Genomic DNA, 21,535 nt, shown 5'->3' with positions numbered 1-21,535 from the left:
ATCCCTTAGGGAAGCTCCCAGCCCCTCCAGGGGACACTTCCCTGCCCGGGGGGCTCTGGGGAACTCATCTTTCCTGGGAAAACCTGTCTCTCTTTGTCTTGAACCATCTTTGCTGTGCTTTTACTCTGCTCCCTCAGGGAGGTGAGGCAGGAAGGCTGGGATGGATCCTGAGCTGCAGGACTGCCGGCACTGGGAACTTCCCAACTTTCCTGCATTTTCCCTGTGGGATCCCAGCGGAGCTGTGCTGGTAAAGTGTGTGGCAGGAACGGGCTGCTGGCTTATCCTAAAACAGCTGCTGGGATTCCTTCTGGCTGTCCAGCTCCAGGAGTGGGAGGGAAGGGAAGGACAGCTCCTAATTGGACTGTGCAGTTCCTTGTGGGTCCTGGCTGGAAGAGAAATCGATGAGTTAGTTCCATTAAACCCCTTTTCAAATGGTATTTCTTGAGCTGTGGGTCAATTTTTGTAGGTAAATTCAATGCCAATGACTCTGACACTCCAAAATCCCATTCCTGCACATCAAAAATCTGGTGGAAGTTTCTAAAAAACAAACAAGCCTTATTGTACCAAAAAGTGTGGGTTTTTAAATTTTATTTGGGCTGTAACTACTCCAAATTAAGTCACTATTTGTTCCAAGTGATCCTATTGGGAAGTTGTCACTAAAGTTCAAATCCAGTTTATTTAAGTGTTAAAAATCATTCGCCTAAAGGCTCTTTATATTAAGATCCTATTAACAATAAACAGATCTTTAAAAATTTTGAGATTCTCATCCCTTAAATGTGCCCCTCTGAGGGAAATTTTGATGGATGGGCCCAGTGCTTTCAAACCTGGATCAAAGGTGCCTGATATTCCCCATCCGAGCAGCACAGGATCCATTTTGTCCCTGCCTGTTTCCCTGGAAAAGGCTGTAGCATCCTCACCCATTTTGTGTTCCCAGATGCTGCAGCACAGTGAAATATTCCCTCATAAAAGGGAGCAGAAAATTCCAGTAGACTGCAGGCGATGGGAATGGCTGCAAAAATACTCATTTGATCTGTGGAAAAGCACATCTTCCACCTGCAATTAAAGAAATTGAGTTGCAATTTCTAATGCGTGACAACTCCCAGCACTTAAAGAGCTCTGCCATGAAATTATTCCCAGTTTAGAATTCCAGATATTCCAGAGCGCTGATTGTGTTGACGCTACATTTTATTAGAAATGAGTAATTGGCACTGAATTGTGATGGCAGACATCATACAGGGTGGGCTGTCAGGGAAGAATTCCCAAAATTCCTGCTGGGGTGGGCCCGGCTGCCGAGGCCATTCCCGAGCTGGGCCAGCAGAGGGAGCCGCAGACCAAGGAATGGCCGAGCGGCGCGGAGCTGAAATATTCCCGTTTCCCTGCCTTTTCCCTGTGCTCACTGCCGCTGGCATTCCCGGGTCATATCGACACTTCTGCGTTATCTGGACAGAGTCCTCAGGACTCTCTGTGTGTCGAGCAAGTGATTTATCCACGTGCGATCCCCTTTTCCAGTGTTTCTGTACTTCCAGGTGGCTTTTAGGCACGGGCAATGCCGTGAGTAAATCCCAGGGCGAGCCTGCTGGGAGTGTTGTGTAGCTACACCCCGGAGTTGGGAATCCCCAGGGCATTCTCCGGGGCTGTTCAGGGGTTTGGTGGGCTAGGTTGGGTTCAGGCCAGGTTGGGTTTAGGTGGATCACTGGTCTGTCCCACCTCTGCAGGGGACAGGGTGCCCGCAGCGTGCACCTGCTGGCAGGCACAGCACACCTCTCCCAAAATCGCCCTGAGCACACCCACCCATTCCTCTGGCAGCTCCACCTGGAGAACTTACTCAGGCTTTAATCCTTTTACTGTAAGCTGGGCTGAAATTAATTTCCCCCCAGAAGTGTGCAAAGCCAATTAAGGGGAGCTCGGGAGCTGGGTGTTAACTGCAGCCTGACCCCGGCACCAGCCTGGAAACCGTGGGCATTCGGGCACATTTGGGCATTCGGGCACATCCCCCCTGCAGCCCCAGCCCTGCTCCCTGCAGTGCTTGCAGTGGCACACTTGGCAATATTGAGGATTATTCTGTCCTGCCATCAGCCCGAGGTGGGATTTTTCCAGCTAAAATCCCGGCGGTTTTTTGTCCTCGTGGCACCACAGCTTGTGTTCTGCACGCAGACCTCTTGGAGGTTATTAATTTTCTCCCTGTGATAGGGTGATCAAGCGTCCTGTCAGGAAAATGGATCTGTGTGTCAGCCCGTGCCGTGATTAAAGGGGGACGCAGTGCAGGGAGAAAATACCAAATTGTCACGGCCAAATGAAAGGGCTCCTCTTCCAGGTGTTATTCCAGAGGAAATTCTACTTGCCACTTCAGCTGGGGAAAATAATTCCCATTAATTGGGGGCTTCCCCTAGTGACTAAAAAACCTAAAACACTAAGGAGTTTTTATCCCCCTCTGTTTAAGCAGGTTTTTTTCCCCATCCAGAGGTTTCCAGGGGAATGGTTGGGATTTTGCTGTATCTGAGGTGTTTGGTTGGTTAGGTTTCAATTTCTCAGAGTTTCGGCAGGTTTGGGGGATTTTTGGGCTTGTTTTCTTTTCGGGGCAGAAAATCCTCCATGGCAGCTGTGAGGATCAAACTGTCACATTCCACATTGCTAGTGGAACCTTCCCACCATGTCCTGGTTGGAATTTCTTGCAGGGTTAACAAAGAGGGATGTCTTGGCAGCAGGAAGGAGCTCAGCTCCCGGTGCCCAGCCCAGGCCTGGGAGCTTTCCCAGTGGAAAACAGTGGATGAGGGGCAGATCCAGGATTTCCAGTAGGATTTTTTTTTTTTTTTTTTTTTTGCCATTCCAGGTTGATACCTGAAAATTCTCTTGCTACAGATGCTGTTGCCTAGAGAGCTTGAGGCTTGCCCATCCCTGGAAGTGTCCAAAGCCAGGCTGGATAGTGCCTGGAGCAGCCTGAGCTAAGGGATGGGATGGTCCCTAAAAGCCTTGCACCCCGAGCATTCCGTGGCCCGGAGGGTGCTCCCTGCGGGGTGCAGCAAGGGTTAACTCGGTGTCGCTGCAGCCCTGCTGCTGGGGAGGCAGCAGTGGATAATTTCCTCCTGGAAGCCTCACACGTGTTGGCTTTTCCTTTCTTCCCAGCCCTGGGCTATTGATCCATCCCAGCGGCCCTGCTGCAGCATCTGCTGCGCGCAGGCCGAGCGCAGGCCGGGCTGCACGCTGCAGGACGCCCTGCAGCCCGGCCAGCCCAGCCCTGCAGCGGGCCTGGCAGCAGCGGGGCACTCCCCACTGCTCTGCCCTGCTTTGTTCCAGCCCCTCGCAGCCTTCCTCCTCCAAAGGCAGTGCTATCGATTTTTTCCCTTCTTTTCCCTCCCTTCCCATTGTTAAGCTTTCCCTTGTTTTTCTCTACCTTTCGGCTGGGGCTGCCTGAAATTTGTTTAACTTCCTTATTCTCCTCTGGAGCCGCACGGATGTCATTAACAGAGACAGCCCGTGCACTTCATTAATCCACCCTTCATTAATCCACGAGCCTCATCCCGTGTCAGGTGCTGCCTCCCAACTCCTCAGCCAGCAGCACTTGGGAAGGTTTAAAACTTCCTTGGTTTTTGGAATAAATGCTAGGGAATTTCCAGGATGCTGGAAATTAGCATCTAGGTGAGAGTAGACTTTATTTGTCAGAATGAGTGACTGTGGTTTTGTTCCAATAATTTCTTCAAAGATTTGGGGATTTTACTCTAAATAAAAAACCTCCTCTGCTTAGTGGCATTCAGAATCCCTGGACAACGTTAAACTAACAACACATATTTCACTTCTGTGTAAAATTCATAATTGGGGTTTTGTCCCGTTGTTAAAATTCCATAGGTGCCATTTTACTGTACGAAAATATCCATTTGGTTTAATGGTGTGTACTGGTATCCTAAAATTGAAATACCCTAAAATTTGATAGGAAGCTGGATGTGATGATGGGTTCTATATGAAAAAGATGCAAACCTGGCAACGGGGGTGTGGGTGATGTGCTCCCCGGGAGCTGCTGGCAGCCTGTGAGGTGGGACTGTCTCGGCGGCGGGCGCGGGCTCTGCAGTGCTAACCCGGCTCCGGCTCTCCCGCAGGCTGCCTGCCGGGGCTGCCGCAGCCCAAGAAGGCCTCCACGTCCTACGAGGAGCGGCGCAAGCAGGCCACGGCCATCGTGCTGCTGGGGGTCATCGGCGCCGAGTTCGGCGCCGAGATCGAGCCGCCCAAGCTGCTGACGCGGCCCCGCAGCTCCAGCCAGATCCCCGAGGGCTTCGGCCTCACCAGCGGCGGATCCAACTATTCCCTGGCCAGGCACACGTGTGAGTACCAACCCGGCCTCTCCTGCCTTTGCTCTGGGGTTTGTGGAGATGAGGGAGTGGGAATTGCTGAGGAATGGGTCTGCCGGAGTTCTGGCAGGCTTTATTCTTCCGCCAGGTAAAGCAGAGCACCTGCAGTGCATTTTTCTGGTTTGTTCTTGGTTATTTGTCACCTTCCGAGCCCTGCCCCGAACCTGGCCTTGGGCACTTCCAGGGGTGGGGAATGCGCAGCTTCTCTGGGCAAGCCTAAATCCACCAAATGCAGGGATCTGATGGAGGCATCAAATCTCTGCCTTCAGTGACATGGAGCTCTGGCTTTGTGCCTTTTGGAGAGGGCGGAATTCTCTAGAAATTCCCACTGTGCCCTCGCCTGGCACCTGCATGAGTCCCTGGAGCCCTGACGTCTCCTTCCCAGAGCCATTCCCCAATGGAATGGCACCCCAGGAATTGCTGGCTGCAGATGCCCCACGCGCCCCCAGAACTGCAGCTGACGCCGTGTTTGCAGAGCTAATGGGCTGGGAAATGGGGCTGCTGTGGCCAGGGCGTGGAAATGCTGGATTCCGTGGATAATCCAGGGGCTTTTCCGGGCAGCTGCCATCCCTGCAGTTATTCATGAGCAGCTCCTGGCCCTTTCGCTCCGGCTGTGCCGCAGGTGACACCGTGGAGATCTCCTGGCCACTGACCCGGGCCTCCCTCCAAAGGGAATGGCAGGTTCTCCATGCTGCCTGCTCCAACTCACACCCCTCTGCCTTGATGGTGTCCCAAATTCCTGCCAGCTGGTGGGCAGGAGGGGAAGCAAGTGGAATTTCTGAACAGAAAGGGAAATCTCCCTGCCTGGATAATTATTGGGGTTGTTTGGCTGGGATATTGGGAAGGAATTGCTGGCTGTGAGGGTGCTGGCACAGGGTGCCCAGAGAAGCTGTGGCTGTCTCATCCCATGGGTAAGGATAATTCCCATTAGTTCAGGGTGCTCCAAGCTTGTCCAGCCTGCCCTGGAGCAATTCCAAATGGGACATGATTGTAATCGAGGGGAAAAAGAAATCTGGTCATCATTATGCAGAAGATGTCTTGATTTGATATCTGAGAGCAGATCCTGGAATAAAAATAAAATACTAAAAATTCACTGGACCAGGAGCAGAAAGGGATGAAGGGATATGGAATTTTAACCCAGCTCTCCAAATTTCTGTCTCTCTGTGCACAATCAGGGGAAAAAAAATCATCTAGAAAGGGTCACAATCAACTTTAATCCTATTCTTGGAGTCCATCATTTGGATTTAGTTGGATCTTGATCAGAGTTCTCAGTGTCTCATTCCTGCCTGGGCTATTGATTTTCCTGAGCAAATAATTTCATTTTTTAAAATCCATTGGCAAACTGGGGATAACGAGGCTGCCTGGAGCCGTGTGCTCCGAGGGATTCCAAGGCAAGGAAAGCCATTTTGGGAATCCAGGGGCTTCTGTGCAGTGACAACGAGCGATCCATTTTGGCATTTGGGCACATCTGGGTTAATAAAGCGCTACAGGGAGCAAATGTGCCAATGCAGAATGCAGCAGCTGGGCTAAAATTCACTTTTGATGCCCCTTTCCGTGGGAACGGCATTCCCTGAGCTCGGGCTGCCCGAGGAGTGGTGCCCACCCGCGTTTTTTACCTGCGGGCACTCACCGTGCGGAGTGTTCCAACCCGCTGTGCCCGGCCTCTCCCGGGCTAATTACCTCGTCGGCCTGACTCTAATGTGACATGTTTATTGCCCTAACGAACAGCTCATTAGCGCCGCGATGTTTTTGTCGATAGCCATTGCTCCGCTGTAAACAAGGATGTGCCGGCCGGGCCGTGGGGCAGTGCTGCTGCGGCTGCATCAGCAGCACGGAGCTGAGGGGCAGGAGCAGGGCTTTACCGCAGCGCTGCTGCTCCACGAGGCACCTTTTCAGTAAGGCTCTGGCTTCCAGGCACAAAATCCACCTGGTGGCATGACGACAAGGGATTTCGGGGCTCGTCTCGCACGGATCGGGATTGGCTGCTGTGAATCAACTGGAAAAACTCTGTTGGTTTTTCCCAGGCCTAAAAAACAACAGGAGGTTTGTTTAATAAACAAAACAAGCAACTTGTTGAGGACGCTTCAAGAAAAAAAACTGATAAAATCAGCAATTACCTTTACCACAAGAAGCAGCATTGAGGGGTAATAAATAATGATGGAGAGATAATGATAAATTATCGGCAGGCGCTGCTTGGTTTAGCCCTCCTCCATTTATGTGTTCATAATTGCTTTTATTTAAGAGCAGGCCGTTAAATGCAATATTAATAAGTGTTTCCAAAATGTGCAGAACCTGGATCAGGATTCAGGATTGGTGAAGTTGTTTGGGATATTTCCCCTTCCCTCTTAAGCTCTGTTTGTCAGAAACGCTTAGGCATGTCCACTTCTATTTCCCGCCCCCCAAAATCCATTTACTGTTCTCAGGTTGTGTTTGGGAGCCAGCGGCGGCACAGAGGGTGCCCGAGGGCGGGTAGGGCTGGTGGAAGGCTGTGGCAGGGGTTGGCCCTGGCGCGTGCCAGCCGCCCTGACCGGCCGCTGTCCCCTGGGCCAGGCAAGGCGCTGACGTTCCTGCTGCTGCAGCCGCCCAGCGCGCGGCTCCCGGCGCACAGCACCATCCGCAGGACCGCCATCGACCTCATCGGCCGCGGCTTCACCGTCTGGGAGCCCTACATGGACGTGTCGGCCGTGCTCATGGGGCTGCTGGAGCTCTGCGCCGACGCCGAGAAGCAGCTGGCCAAGTGCGTACCGCGGCCTGCCGCTGGGCAGGAACCGGGCACGGCAGGCAGGAGCGCCCCGAGGTGCAGGGCAGCGTCGGGTGGACGTTGGGAAGATGGGGAGGAGTGGAATTCCCGGAGCAGCTGCGGCTGCCCCATCCCTGAAGTGTCCACAGCCAGGCTGGACAAAGCCTGGAGCAGCGTGGGCTAGTGGATGTGTCCCCATGGCATCCTTGGGGCTCCTTTCAGGCCGGTCCATTCCGTGATTCCAGGAAATATTTGTTGACAAACACAAAATTTAAATGGCACCCGCAGGAAGGAGCTGCCCGGGGCTGTTTTAATCCCAGAAATGTGTTTCCACGTCCATCAGTGTTGAGGAGTCTGACATTCTTCTAAGGTAGATATTGCCCATTTTATGGAAGTTTTAATTTCCTTAGCATACAAAGAATGAATCCTTGCCCTGTGTTAGCAGGAGGAGTATGGACAAATTGGATTACCATTGTTTTTTGTCCGAATTCCAGTTATTCCTTGTAGTGTGACAGGAGGCAGCAGCACCTTGTCCCTTCCCGAAGCCCCTCCTGAGCCCCGCTCTATGTAAATCCCAACTTCCAGGGTCCAAGTGACCACAGTTCTTCAGCAAGTCCTTTTGCTCGTGTGATTCCACCCTTAGCTGTCAGGAAGATTAGTCTGGCTCTCCCTCCAAAGAGCAGGGAATAAATGAAGGGATCAGCGAGGAGCCTTGAGGAGCCCGGCGCAATTTTCCTCATGATAAATTGCATAATAAGCGCGAAAGCGTTTGCTTATTAATCCATAACAAGATTTAGATTGAAAATGGCCTGTTACATTCCTGACAGATCCGGGATGGAGGGAGATGGAAAGAAATGGAGCAACAATGTGTGCAGGGGTTAAGTGTGGATCTCACCCTGCCGGAGCCCCGCTGAGCTCCCGCTTTGTGCCGGATTTGCCGTGGACACAATAACGGCACACAGCTGCCGCTGCCTCTCCCGGAGGTTTTATTAAAGAGCTTTTATGTCAAGCTTCTGCTTTTAGATAGAAAAGAAGAAATCACATTTATTGACCAGGAAAACGAGTGGGTTTCTTTTTTCCCTGCTGAATCAAGGGAATATCCGAGCTGTTAGGCAAAACTCAGGTGCTTGGAACTCCTTGGCTTGCCCAGCTCGTCCTGCTTCCCAAAGGTTAGACTGTGCCAAGGGAAACTGCTCAGCTGTGAGGATAAAGTGTTTTCCAAGCATTCTGAGGCTTTGATGTCTTGGCTTGGATGGTGGTAGGAATCATTTTTGGCTGTATTTCTGCTTTCTGAGTTAAGCGATGTTTCACACAGGTTTTCATGGAATGGTTTGGGTTGTGGGGTATTTGAAGGATCATCCCGTTCCCCCCCCCTGCCATGGTCAGGAACACCTTCTACTTGTCCAGGTTGCTGTGAGTCCCATCCAGCCTGGCCTGGAACGATCCCAGGGATGGGGCAGCCACAGCCCCTCTGGGCACCGTTCTGCTCTGAAAGAGCCAGATTAGCAAATCACCTTAGGATCAATCCATAAGTTATATCCGTGCCTTGGAGCAATCTGACCTGTGGTCTGGGTGCTTTTGTCCCGGCTGGAATGTCCCCTTGCAGGGCTGGCCCCAAGCTCTCCCCTGTCACATCCTCCCAAGGGCAGGAATTCACTAAAAGCCTGTTGCTTTCCAGGGAAATGCACACTTTGCCAGGCATCCTGCCAGGGAAAACCCTGCGGGGTAACACGGAGCCTTCGCAAGTGCCAGAGAGGCACTCGGGGTCTGCTGGCTTTGGCAACCCCCTCCAAAAGTTAACTGGGATAATTCCTTCCCTGGCTTACTCCTTTTTCATGGAACACCTGGACAGGAGCTTGGAAGTTACATTAAATGTGGTTTTCCAAGGAAAGGCCAATGGGGACATCACCTTGTGCAAGAGACTTTATTTAGTTCCACGTTTTAATTGGTACAGTGACGGTGAGGGATGGGAAAGGAAAATACACTGCTTGGGATTGGAAACTCCTGCTATTCTCTTCCCAAAAAATCAGGGAGCACAGGAAAGAAGGAGGAACCCCTTCCACACGTTACCCAGAAAAATATGTGGCTGCCCTGTCCCTGGGAGTGTTCAAGGCTGGGTTGGACAGGGCTTGGAGCAATCTGGGAGAGTGGAAGGTGTCCCTGCCCATGGCAGGGAGCAGAATAGGTGACCCTTAAAGCCCCTTCCAACCCAAACCAGCCCTGTGATTCCATGTTTCTGCATTTTGGGGAATTTTGGGATGATGTGCACGTCGAAATTTTATTTTTTGCAGTTGCTGGGCACTTATCACCTTATTGCTTTTTGCTTTTATCTTGTCACAGCAAGTAAAAGCCTTGAATTAAGGAGAATTACTGTGTCTAGGGGATTTTTCAGGCTGCGTTTAAAATACAGTAAAAGACCAAACTATAAATCCTTGGGAAGACGCTCTGGGCTCTGGGCCTGGGCCTCCGTGGGGTGATATGTATTCAGCACATACAGATAATTTGTTAACAAGGCCTTTTGCCCACTTTGGACAGATGCACTTACTGTTTTCAATCTTCATGGTTAATTATTCGATTTGGGGTTGCTGCTGGAACACCCTGACTCCTAATCACCGCTCTTTGTTGGGAGTCCATTATATTGGAACTGCCGGAGTGCTCCCGGTGACCTTGAACTGACATTATAAGCTGGTTCTAATCTTTTCACTCTATATTTCTAACGCCGCTTTCCTTTGTGCCTGCCTTTGTGCGGCTCCCGTTTAGCATCACAATGGGGCTGCCCCTGAGCCCGGCGGCCGACTCGGCGCGCTCCGCTCGCCACGCGCTGTCGCTCATCGCCACCGCCCGCCCGCCCGCCTTCATCACCACCATCGCCAAGGAGGTGAGCGGGGCCGCGGGCACCTCCGGGGCTGCGGGCACCTCCGGGGCTGCGGGCACCTCCGGGGCTGTTCCCACCTCCGGGGCCGCGGGCACCTCCGGGGCCGCGGGCACCTCCGGGGCCGCGGGCACCTCCGGGGCTGCGGGCAGCTCCGGGGCTGCGGACACCTCCGGGGCCGCGGGCACCTCCGGGGCCGCGGGCACCTCCGGGGCTGCGGGCACCTCCGGGGCTGCGGACACCTCCGGGGCCGCGGGCACCTCCGGGGCTGCGGACACCTCCGGGGCTGCGGGCACCTCCGGGGCTGCGGGCACCTCCGGGGCTGCGGACACCTCCGGGGCCGTTCCCACCTCCGGGGCCGCGGGCACCTCCGGGGCTGTTCCCACCTCCGGGGCTGCGGGCACCTCCGGGGCTGCGGGCACCTCCGGGGCCGCGGGCACCTCCGGGGCTGTTCCCACCTCCGGGGCCGCGGGCACCTCCGGGGCTGCGGGCACCTCCGGGGCTGCGGGCACCTCCGGGGCCGCGGGCACCTCCGGGGCTGTTCCCACCTCCGGGGCTGCGGGCACCTCCGGGGCTGTTCCCACCTCCGGGGCTGTTCCCACCTCCGGGGCTGCGGGCACCTCCGGGGCTGCGGGCACCTCCGGGGCCGCGGGCACCTCCGGGGCTGTTCCCACCTCCCACCCCAGCCCCGGAGCTGAGCTGAGCAGGGCCCTGGAGGTGCTGCTGCATTCAAGGGCAGCCTGGCTGGCCCCGGGGCTGTTCCTGTTGGGTGCTGCCCCGTGTCCCTGCTCCCACAGGTGCACCGGCACACGGCGCTGGCGGCCAACACGCAGTCGCAGCAGAACATCCACACCAGCACGCTGGCCCGCGCCAAGGGCGAGATCCTGCGCGTCATCGAGATCCTCATCGACAAGATGCCCTCCGACGTCGTGGACCTGCTGGTGGAGGTGAGGCCCTCTGTCCTGCCGTGAATCTGACTCCACTCGAGGAGTTCTTCCCTGTGGACTTTGGGAGTGGAGAGGATTTGCCTCATATCAAGTTCATTTCTTAGGCTTTAAATTGCATTAGATAAATCGTGCTGCTGGGGAAAATCTCCCGGGCAAAAGAAGGTCGAAGCCAGGGTGGACACAGCTTGGAACAACCTCATCTGCTGGGAAGTGTCCCTGCCCATGGCAAAGCTTGCAATGGGATGACCTTCAGAACCTTAATTGTAGAGTATAAAACACAGATTGTCAGCTGATGGTAATTTTTGTTTCCAAGGTGATGGACATCATCATGTACTGCCTGGAAGGATCTTTAGTTAAGAAAAAGGGTCTTCAGGAATGTTTTCCAGCCATCTGCAGGTGAGCTCTTCCCCTGGGAATACTGTGAAGTAAATGATGGGATCACCAGCAGGATAGATTTCCTAATTAAGAGTGAAACAGTCTTTTAGGTGACACAAAAAAGAGTAAAAGGTGATTTATAAAAGGGGAGCATATCTAGTGTCTTTACATGTGGATAAATATCCCAGTCATCCTCTTAAACTGGTCCAACCAATAAATTCTAATAATCACCTGTCGGCCATTGCATTTTAATTTAATAACCTATTAAAATATTGAATAGTTTCACGGAAAGAACAATTATCCTCTTGCCAGGTTGGATACTGATGGAGATGATCTTCCTCCTTCCTGATGCTTTAAGTGGCTTTCCTTAAAACATAAAGGGAAGGATGAATGGGAATGAGTGCCCAATCTCCCAATTCCTGTGTGCATTTATAGCCATCCAGTATTTTAAAATTCTCTGCAGTTGCTGCTCGTATTTCCTGGTTACAGCCAGTGTAAAAATGATCCAGCACCCAGCTGGAGAGATTCCAGGTGGAAGCAGTGGTCAACACCCACAGTTAATCCCTGTGCTGTCCCAGTTCCTCCTGCTGTACTGGGATTGTGCCCAGGTGTGGCCAAAGCCTTGGATCAAGGGAGTGGGAAGAGCACAGAGGAAGGACAGTCAGCACCTCGGGGAGGATACACCCTGCCCGATGCAAATGCAGCTGAGCTGCATTTTCCCTTTTCCCTGCACAAAAACTGGGGATTTTCTTCCTTCTCTTTCATTCTTTATTGGTTTTCTCCCATGTTTCATCCTGCTTTTCTTCCCAGCTGCTGTCCTGCAGTGCAGGACGTGTCTCGTACCTGCGTGTGAGCAGTTGCTATGGCACTGGGAATCCCCAGGAACCAGGAGACAAGTCTGAAAGAGGGGTTGTTTGAAGCCCTAAATATGCTCAGCAATATGGTTTTGAGACTGATTCCAGGTATTTCTGGCAGATTTTGGTAGAGGAAAACGTAGCTGCAAAATTCCAACCTAATTGGGAATGCAGCTGGCACTTAGACAGGTCTGCTCTCCCTGTGATAAGGCACAGTGATATCCCCAAGGATTTGAATTTCCAGTAAGGATTTAGTGTCTCTTGGGGTTCAAAGTGTTGAAGTTCCTTGGATTTTGCAGCTGCTGGAATTCCACACGGTCACACTGGGTGTTCAGGACCACTGCAGGGTGTTACTGGAGGAGAAAGTGTGTGGTGGCAAGATGAGTTTGCTTACTTCTCCTTCCACTTCCCTTCCTTTCTGTTTGACTTTCACAGGGAATGCCCTCAGTCACGCAGGGTGTTGGATGGGCACTTAGCCATCTGATTTCCACTTTATTTACTGAGGTGTTCCAGCACAGGGAGGATACACTGTGGCCATCAGGCACTCGGTGGTTATCCCACAGACTATTCCCAAGTAAATAAATCCCATGGATCGATCTGGTCAGTAACACAGCAACCACCAGCCTCACCTGGTTTCCCTTGTGCTGCCCCAGGTTCTACATGGTGAGCTACTACGAGCGCAGCCACCGCATCGCCGTGGGAGCACGTCACGGCTCCGTGGCGCTCTACGACATCCGCACGGGCAAGTGCCAGGTGAGACACCCACGGGGCAGTGCCAGGTGGGACACGCACGGGGCAGTGCCAGGTGAGACACGCACGGGGCAGTGCCAGGTGGGACACGCACGGGGCAGTGCCAGGTGAGACACCCACGGGGCAGTGCCAGGTGAGACACCCACGGGGCAGTGCCAGGTGGGACACGCACGGGGCAGTGCCAGGTGAGACACCCACGGGGCAGTGCCAGGTGGGACACCCACGGGGCAGTGCCAGGTGAGACAGAGGGGCTGGGCACTGCAGGTAGCACAGCCCAGGCACCCACAGCTTAGTGTGGGACTGGGGGATCATGGTTCCTGCTGGTTCCCGCTCACCAGGGGCCTCCAGATTTATGGGGAAACCTCAGGCTTGTTTCCTGGGCTGAAAGTCTGGGGCTTATTTCCTCAAAAATTCTGAATTGTGTATTCTGTGCTGGGGAATATTCACAGTTCCTGACTTTTCTTAATGATCTTCCACATTAACCATGGAAAACTGAGCTGGGGGTGACCAAAGGGACTCCCAGGATGATTAGGACATTCCTTCTCAGGTTTAATTATTATTCATGAGATACAGAAATTTTCCACGTAAATTACTATGGGGCAGCACCATCTACTGGATACAGACTCCTGCCAAGTCTAGTTTCATACGTAATTTCTCACAACTGCAGATTTTTCTGGCTGCTCAAAAACATGGAGTAACTTGAGGATGGTGCAGCTGAAAAAGTGGGTTCATTGGAGAAAAGCTCAGGTTTTTAATTTCCTTTCCTGTGAGGAGTTTTGGGGATCCTGAAAAAGCATTTTGGGTTGGTTTGTTTGTTTTCCCCCTTCCAGGTAATTTAAATTTTTTTAAGAAAAAAGCTTCCTACCCGCTCCTGACAAACTGCCGGGGGCAGCTCCTGCCTCAGAAGGCAGCTCGTCCTCAGCGAGGGCTTTTCCCTCTCAGAGCCAGCTGGGAGATAGGTTTGTCCCCGTGCCAGGAGATCCGTGCCCTGCCCTCAGGTTCTGTCTTTCCATACTCCCCTCCATATCCCCCCTCACACATTCCTGCTCCATATTCCCCTTCCATATTCCTCCTCACGCATTGCCCCTCTGTGTTCCCCCTCACACATTCTCCCTCCATATTCTCCTTCCATACTCCCCTCCATATCCCCCCTCACTCATTCCTGCTCCATATTCCCCTTCCATATTCCTCCTCACACATTGCCCCTCCATATTCCCCCTCACACATTCTCCCTCCATATTCCCCTTCCATATTCCTCCTCACACATTGCCCCTCTGTGTTCCCCCTCACACATTCTCCCTCCATATTCCCCTTCCATATTCCCCTTCTATATTCCTCCTCACGCATTGCCCCTCCGTGTTCCCCCTCACACATTCTCCCTCCATATTCCCCTTCCATATTCCCCTTCCATATTCTTCCTCACACATTGCGCCTCCGTGTTCCCCCTCACACATTCTCCCTCCATATTCCCCCTCACTCATTCCTGCTCCATATTCCCCTTCCATATTCCTCCTCACGCATTGCCCCTCTGTGTTCCCCCTCACACATTCTCCCTCCATATTCCCCCTCACTCATTCCTGCTCGCTCCATATTCCCCTTCCATATTCCTCCTCACGCATTGCCCCTCTGTGTTCCCCCTCACACATTCTCCCTCCATATTCCCCCTCACTCATTCCTGCTCGCTCCATATTCCCCTTCCATATTCCTCCTCACGCATTGCCCCTCTGTGTTCCCCCTCACACATTCTCCCTCCATATTCTCCTTCCATACTCCCCTCCATATTCCCCCTCACACATTCTCCCTCCATATTCCCCTTCCATATTCCTCCTCACACATTGCCCCTCCATGTTCCCCCTCACACATTCTCCCTCCATATTCCCCTTCCATACTCCCCTCCATATTCCCCCTCGCTCATTCTCCCTCCATATTCCCCTTCCATATTCCTCCTCACGCATTGCCCCTCCGTGTTCCCCCTCACACATTCTCCCTCCATATTCCCCTTCCATATTCCTCCTCACGCATTGCCCCTCCATGTTCCCCCTCACACATTCTCCCTCCATATTCCCCCTCACACATTGCCCCTCCGTGTTCCCCCTCACACATTCTCCCTCCATATTCCCCCTCGCTCATTCCCGCTCTGTGTTCCCCCTCACCCATTCCCCCCCAGAGATAACAGGAATTCCATCCCGAAGCTCAGGATTCCTCACGAACTAGCTGAACTCCATGATAATTTTGGCAATAGCTGTCATATTTGCTGTGGGATCCGTGCGGTGCTTTCCCGGCTGGACAGGTGGGAGCTCGGGGCTCTGTGCCAGGGTTTCCCAGGTGGAGGGAGATGTGAGAGCCCTCCACAGCTGGGAAGTGCCACGTGCCCCACAGGGTTCATGTGTAGGGGAGGCAAGGTTAAACCTGAGCAGCTTCCCAAAAAGCAGGGCAGCTTCCACCAGCACCTTCCCCGGCGCCCCGAGCTGCAGCACAAACCGATGATGACTATTGATCCCTTCCTTCCCTCCTTCCCGGCTTTTCCCTGGCTCTGGCTCAGTCCTGCTCCGGGCCGGGCTCCATCTTGATCAGGGGCCGAGATGAGATCTGGGATTTGATAAAGATAATTGATGCTGCACGGGGAATTGGAAGCCAGTTCTGAGAGCAGCAGCTCCTCCTGGAAATGTGCCCTTTGTTTGCCCAGCCTGAAACCCCCCCAGCCAAGCACACAGTGGCATTTTTTAGCCCAAAAGAAACCCCTTGGATTCATAATTACAACTCTAATTAATCTATAACAATATTAAAAGGATTAGGCAACAGGATTAAGGTATCGTTGAGCACAAGCTCTGTTTGCCTTATTAAACACTAAAATAATATTAAATTTCAACCAAAACATTGATATTTTGCATAAGATTCCTAATTATTAACACACGGCTAAAAATCCTGCACTTAAAGGTGCGGTAACACAGGAAAATACTGATGGTATAAATGCTATTTTATATCAAGTTAAACACTAAAATCAGACTGGAGAGATTGCAGGTAACTGAATTTTAGGATACCTGATAGTTGATTTTGGGACAATGGGAAAATACCCATATTTTTCCAGGTAAATTCTTGCTGAGTACCCGAGCCTGACCCAAAATCCTCCAATTAATTCCTCATACATGTTCTTTAATTATCTTCTTTTCCTTTACGACCATGTTTCGGTCTATAAGGAGAGATACTGAAATATTCCATTTTTATTGATTAAATCTCGGGATTCATCATAAATATTTAGAGCTGCATTTCAGAAATACATGTAATTTTTGTACCTAAAACCTGGGTCATTTGCACCAGAAGATTAAAGAGAAACATAAGTTATTTTGGGTTTTTTTCAAAGCAAAAACTACTTTTAAGCCTGGGCTGGAATCAATAATGTTTGGTCCTGGCTCCTTCCAGAATTAAAATCCCAGCAATCCGAGCATTAATTGGATTGTGCAGGACTGATTTTATTTCAGTCCTGGATGCCTTGGCAAAGTTTGATTTATGTGGAAGGCAGAAAAGGATTTAATATTCCATTTGGAATGAATCGTGGCTTGGCTTAATTAATTACAGAGTAAAAGATGCTGTGCTTTAAAGGTGTTTATCCTGCAATCCACACTGCAACGCCAGGGAAACCCGCTCACTGGGAAGCACATCCCAAAATTCCAGAGAAAAGGGAATTCCTGAGCGTAACCTCAACTACCTCAAGGGCCTTTTGTAAACATGGCAGTAACAGAGGAAGGGCTTTTCATTAATTCATTTATTAAATCAGATGATGAAAGGTGCTGAAACGGGTGCGGGTTAATAGAGCTTTCCATTGCACTGCTTCCAAAATCAGGATTTCTTTTGGGCCTGTGGGAGCAGTCCTCCTTTCCCTTATCCCTGGCTGTCCTCAGTGTCCCTGGGCTCCCTGGGTGCTTTGTGTCCTGCAGAGCCCGGGGCTGGCACGGTCCCCAGCTGGAACTGCTGCTCTCCAGACAACAAAGGGGTCAGGAATTAGTGGGTGTCTTCAGGGGGCATCACTGCGTTTATTCACATCAAACTGCTCCAGCGTGGGGGGGGTTTTACATCACCTTCCCTGGAAACAGTGCAGCTCAGGGCAGACTTTCCCAAGCACTGCCCTTGGAATCGGGCTGCTGGAATACTGGGGGGTGTGGGCGGGGGTGCAGGGGGCTCCCAGGAGCGTCCCCTTCCCCTTCAAGCCTGGGCAGAGGGGAGCTGGGAGCAGCTGCATCCTCTGGGACAGGATGGGGACGTGTCCAAAGTGGGATTTTCCCGGAGTGTCGCTGTGTGTTCCACAGCTGGGCAGCTGCTCGGGGGGGGGAACTTGCAGTATCTGGTGCAGCAGCAGCGATCTGCCTTTGCTTCACTTCCTCCTGGAAAACACAGGCTAAGACCACAAAAATCCTGGCTGCAAAGGATTAGCATCAATTAGAGAGCACTTCCTTTAAATAACAAAGCAGCCAGATTCCCTGAAGGATTTGTACTTCTTGGAACCTATTCCAGGAGTAAAAAGAGCAACAAGTGTGCTGCTCCTATTGATTCCTACCTTTGTCTCACCAAAACATGTTTTATTGACAAGTATTCTGTGCTTGTTAAGTGCTAGAGTGGGATGGGGCTAAACGTGGGATCAGCTAATTAACTTTGGGGATCCCATTAAAGAGAGAGATTTGGGGCTCACTCACCTTTGCCACCAGGAATAAATTAATACCTTAATGAGTTCTTAATACATCAGGCTCATTCCAGGTGCACACACTGAGCAGGGATTTAATAGCCCGGGGATGGGCACGGCAGCCCTGCTAATGGGCTTTGCCAGTGCTGATCCAGCAGGGAGTGGCGTGGTCCAGGAGAGGATCAGGTGGCATCTTGGGTTTTGGATGCATTCTGGGGTGGGACAGGAGCTCCCTGGGGAGCATTTCCGTGGGGGACTCTAGCTCCGGGGTGTCCCACGTGGCTGTTCTGTGCCCTGTTCCAGACCATCCATGGCCACAAAGGACCCATCACTGCCGTGGCGTTCGCCCCCGACGGCCGCTACCTGGCCACGTACTCCAACGCCGACAGCCACCTGTGCTTCTGGCAGGTGAGCACCTTCCCAGCCCTCCCGTGGGCTTCTGTCTGCAGCTCGCACACTGAGTGGCTCCAGCTCCAGTGGGAAAACCCCAGGGCGGGGAAGGGCACAGCTGGACTGGCTCGGAGCAGCCTGGCCTGGTGGAAGGTGACCCTGCTCGTGGCAATCCCTTCCGAGCCAAACATCCCCCGTGTAGTTCTCAGATGTGACCTCGTGCGCTGGTGATTTTTCCCTTCCGTGTCTTGTTTGGCACGATTATTAATGCAGGAAAATCAGGAGCATTAGTCATCCTAAAAGGGTTATTACTCAAGATGATTTAAATTGTGAAAATGTCAGCGGGGCTCGCACGCTGCCAGCCCCAGGTGCCGTGATTTACACCCCTGACACTGCTCTGCTCCCGGGGAGAGCCGGGACGAGGGTCTGCTCGGGTTCAGGACATGGCAGCAGCAGTGAAACACCCCGGGCTTGCCAGGGGACAGAAATCCCAGACTTGCCCTGAGTCTGGGGGGATGGAGAGCGATGGCCCCAGGGGCTGGCTTGCGCCCAGCCTGTGTTCCCAAGAGTGGAACCCAGCAGATCCCTGGAAGCGTCCAAGGCCAGGTTAGACAGGGCTTGGAGAACCTCGTGGGGGTGGATGGGTGGGGCTGGCTGAGCTCTGAGGTCCCTTCCCACCCAGACCTCCCCCTGATCTTCGGCGCGGCCTCCGCCGCGTCCGAGCCCCGCTCCCGGCGGGACGCGGGAGCCGCTCAGCCGGGCTGTCCCCACAGATGAACACCTCTCTCCTGGGGAGCATCGGCATGCTCAACTCGGCGCCCCAGCTACGCTGCGTCAAGACCTACCAGGTGCCGCCGGTGCAGCCGGCGTCGCCCGGCTCCCACAACGCGCTCCGGCTGGCCCGGCTCATCTGGACCTCCAACCGCAACATCATCCTCATGGCCCACGACGGCAAGGAGCACCGCTTCATGGTCTAGGTGAGCGGGCGCCGGGCAGCGCCGCGGGGAGCCCGGGAGGCTCCTGTGGCTCTCGGGGGCTCAGCCCGTCCTCGCTGCCCGGCTGGTGGCACCCACAGCTTTTCCGTGCCTCCAGGAGGGAAGGGGGCCCGGGGGCCGCTCCGTGCGTGCCCGGCACAGCGGCATCAGGAGCAGCCGGGCCCGAATCCGCGCTGGATGTCACCCCACCCCTTTCTCCCTCGGGAGCCTCCCAGAATGTCAGTGTTTACCGAAAAGGTGTTTACATGGACCGCTCCTGGTGACTGTGGAATGCTGGTGGGTGCTGCCCCCGGAGCCTGCCTGGGAATGGGGCTGGAATTTGGGGCTGCGGCCTGTGTGCTGATCCCAAGGGGTGAAGGCTCCTTTCTGAGGGGATTGGAAGTGCTGCTGTGCCCAGGCCGGAAGGAAAAATGATGGTCCACGTGTAAATAAATAATTTAAAAATCCTGTTAAATGGCAGACTTGGAAAAAAACAGTATTTATGTAGAAAGGTGGTTTTTGCCACTGGTGCAGGTATTTATTTAAATAAAGGACAAAGGGGGCCATTTTGAATGGAAAAAATATCAAAATTATGGAAGAAAAAAAAGAATTATTGACTGGATGTACTGAAATATTTCCTTTAGTAGGAATATTCCTGTGTGACACTCGCTGTGACTGTGTTTCCTTCTTACATATCTGATTCTGTGGAATGTTTTGTGTGAAATTTTCTGGTTTCTGCTCATGGGAAGGAAAAAAAAAATCTCTCAAATACTTTCATTTCAATATCTCTGTGAAGCTTTTCCTTGGCTGCAGAGCTTGGACCTGAGGCTGCCACTACGTGCTAAGCTACAAATGGTACTTGGAGTCCAAGAGTGAGGAATTAAATTTTTCTCATGGCTCCAAAAGAGAAGAGAAGTGTGTTTTATTGCGCTGTGGGTTACCTGTGTAGTGCCCAGGTGGGGTTTGCAGCCCAGGAGGCCCCACAGCTGTGTGCTGCTCCAACTGAGCTCCAAGCAGGAGGCTCAGACCCGAGGAGCGCTGAAGCTGCGGGGAGGTGGGTCTGTGCCAGGGGCTGTTCCCCATCCTTGGCGCCGCGTGGCCTCGTCCCTCTTGGTGTGGAGGTGTCACCGGGATGACAGGCGGTGATGCAGTCACCGTGTGATGGTTCCCGCGTCCGCTTCTCCGCACACGCGCTCCCTGCCCTCCGTGGATTGACATTCCTGGTGTAAACATGCTTGTGGAATAAAAGCGGACTGGAACACGTGTTGGTTTGCGTGGGTGTCAGTGATCTCCTGCTGATGGTGCTTCGCCCACTCATCAGGAATCTGCCACTCTAAAGAGTGCCCATTTCCTTTGGAATGAGAGCAGTCCTGGAGTGGTTTGGGCCGGAGGGATATGAAGGGTCCTTGTTCCCTGCCTTGTCCCCGGTCCCTCTGAGCTCCCCCTGTGCAGGGGAGCGCCCCCGGCTCTGCCAGGCTGGCTCCTGAGCAGAGGCATTAACTGCAGTGAATAATAAAGGGCTGTGCTGCAGTGCCTCTGGGCTGGGATCTGGGCTCCCCGCCGCTCTGAGGGCATGGCAGCCACCGGCCTGCAGAGGAAGCCCCTGTGCCGTGGGATGCTCCGGAGCGGGTCAGGCGTTACCCGCTCGGGTGTCCCACACAAACCCCTCGGTTCCCTGCAGGCTGGGGGCAGTGCCAGGTGGGATGCAGGGAGGGAAGGGGCAGCGGCAGGGCCTGCAGGAGCCTCTCCTGTCCTTCATCTGCTCTAAGTGGAGGGTGTGTTGTGACAAGGCCGGGATGCTCCGGCAGCATGGGGAGGGAAGCAGAGTCACCTTTAACACCTGGCACCTCAGGGTGGGTCTGGGCAAAGGAACCTCCACCCAGCCGAGCACCAGAAGTCCCGGAGAGTTCCAAGGCGGGGTGTGCTGCTGCTGCTGCCCCAGGCTGGAGACACAGAAGGGGAGCTCCCTGCTGGCTGCCATCTCCTCCAGGGGAATGAGAGCCCGGGGGAGCCCAGGGTGCACCTGGGGCCGCTTGTCCTGCTGCCTTCGCCCCGGCTGTTTCCATGCACGGAGCCACGGCTGGTCCCTGGCTGCAGCCTGGGCTCGGGGCCCTTTTGCTCCTCCACCGGCAGCTGAGCAGGCTGCAAGAGAGGCTTTGCTTCTGTCCAGCCTGTTCCCAGCTTCTAGAAAACTTCACCAGCATTAATACTTTTGTCTGAACAAAAAAAAAAAAAAAGAAAAAAATCAGGAAAAATCTGGATCGGAGCCTCCGGTGTGATAAATTGACACTCGATCCAGCGGTTGCCTGGAGCGCGCTTTGAAGCGGGAGAGGCTCCTGGGGAACTTCCCCCTCTCTCTGATGTCTGAAAATTAAAAATTAATCTGCTATGAAAAATTAAAAGGTGAAAGTTTCTGCTCTTTCAGCAGCAGAGCTTTTGGAATGCTGATGTGGGGCTTGGAATGGAGGCTGAGTGACATCTCCGGGAACATCACCGTGGGCTGGTGCATTCTAATATCAGATTTTAATTGATTTTTGTAAATTGGAAACCTGTTTGCAAGGGCTGGAGATGCTTAAAAAGGGGTAAATATTTATTTATTGATGTAAATAACCTTAAAC

At 53.1% G+C, this 21,535-nt stretch overlaps 1 protein-coding gene across 2 annotated transcripts in view; it reads left to right on the top strand.

The window, feature by feature from the left end:
- Positions 1–20,180, top strand: part of WDR7 (WD repeat domain 7) — a 41,393-nt gene extending 21,213 nt beyond the window's left edge. For both annotated transcript variants that reach the window (XM_077790193.1, XM_077790192.1), the window contains 9 exons: positions 4,092–4,313; positions 6,891–7,077; positions 9,841–9,958; positions 10,750–10,899; positions 11,213–11,295; positions 12,782–12,881; positions 17,857–17,961; positions 18,717–18,920; positions 19,036–20,180. In XM_077790193.1, the coding sequence (XP_077646319.1) occupies positions 4,092–4,313; positions 6,891–7,077; positions 9,841–9,958; positions 10,750–10,899; positions 11,213–11,295; positions 12,782–12,881; positions 17,857–17,961; positions 18,717–18,920 (1,169 nt within the window). In that variant the 3' untranslated portion in view covers positions 19,036–20,180. The remainder of the gene's footprint in view (positions 1–4,091; positions 4,314–6,890; positions 7,078–9,840; positions 9,959–10,749; positions 10,900–11,212; positions 11,296–12,781; positions 12,882–17,856; positions 17,962–18,716; positions 18,921–19,035) is intronic.
- The last annotated feature ends 1,355 nt before the right edge of the window (positions 20,181–21,535 follow it).

This window comes from Lonchura striata, chromosome Z (assembly GCF_046129695.1).
Source record: "Lonchura striata isolate bLonStr1 chromosome Z, bLonStr1.mat, whole genome shotgun sequence".
Taxonomy (NCBI): Eukaryota; Metazoa; Chordata; class Aves; order Passeriformes; family Estrildidae; genus Lonchura; species Lonchura striata.
Note: the sequence above shows the minus strand (reverse complement) of the source record. Positions and strands in the feature narration are given on the sequence as shown.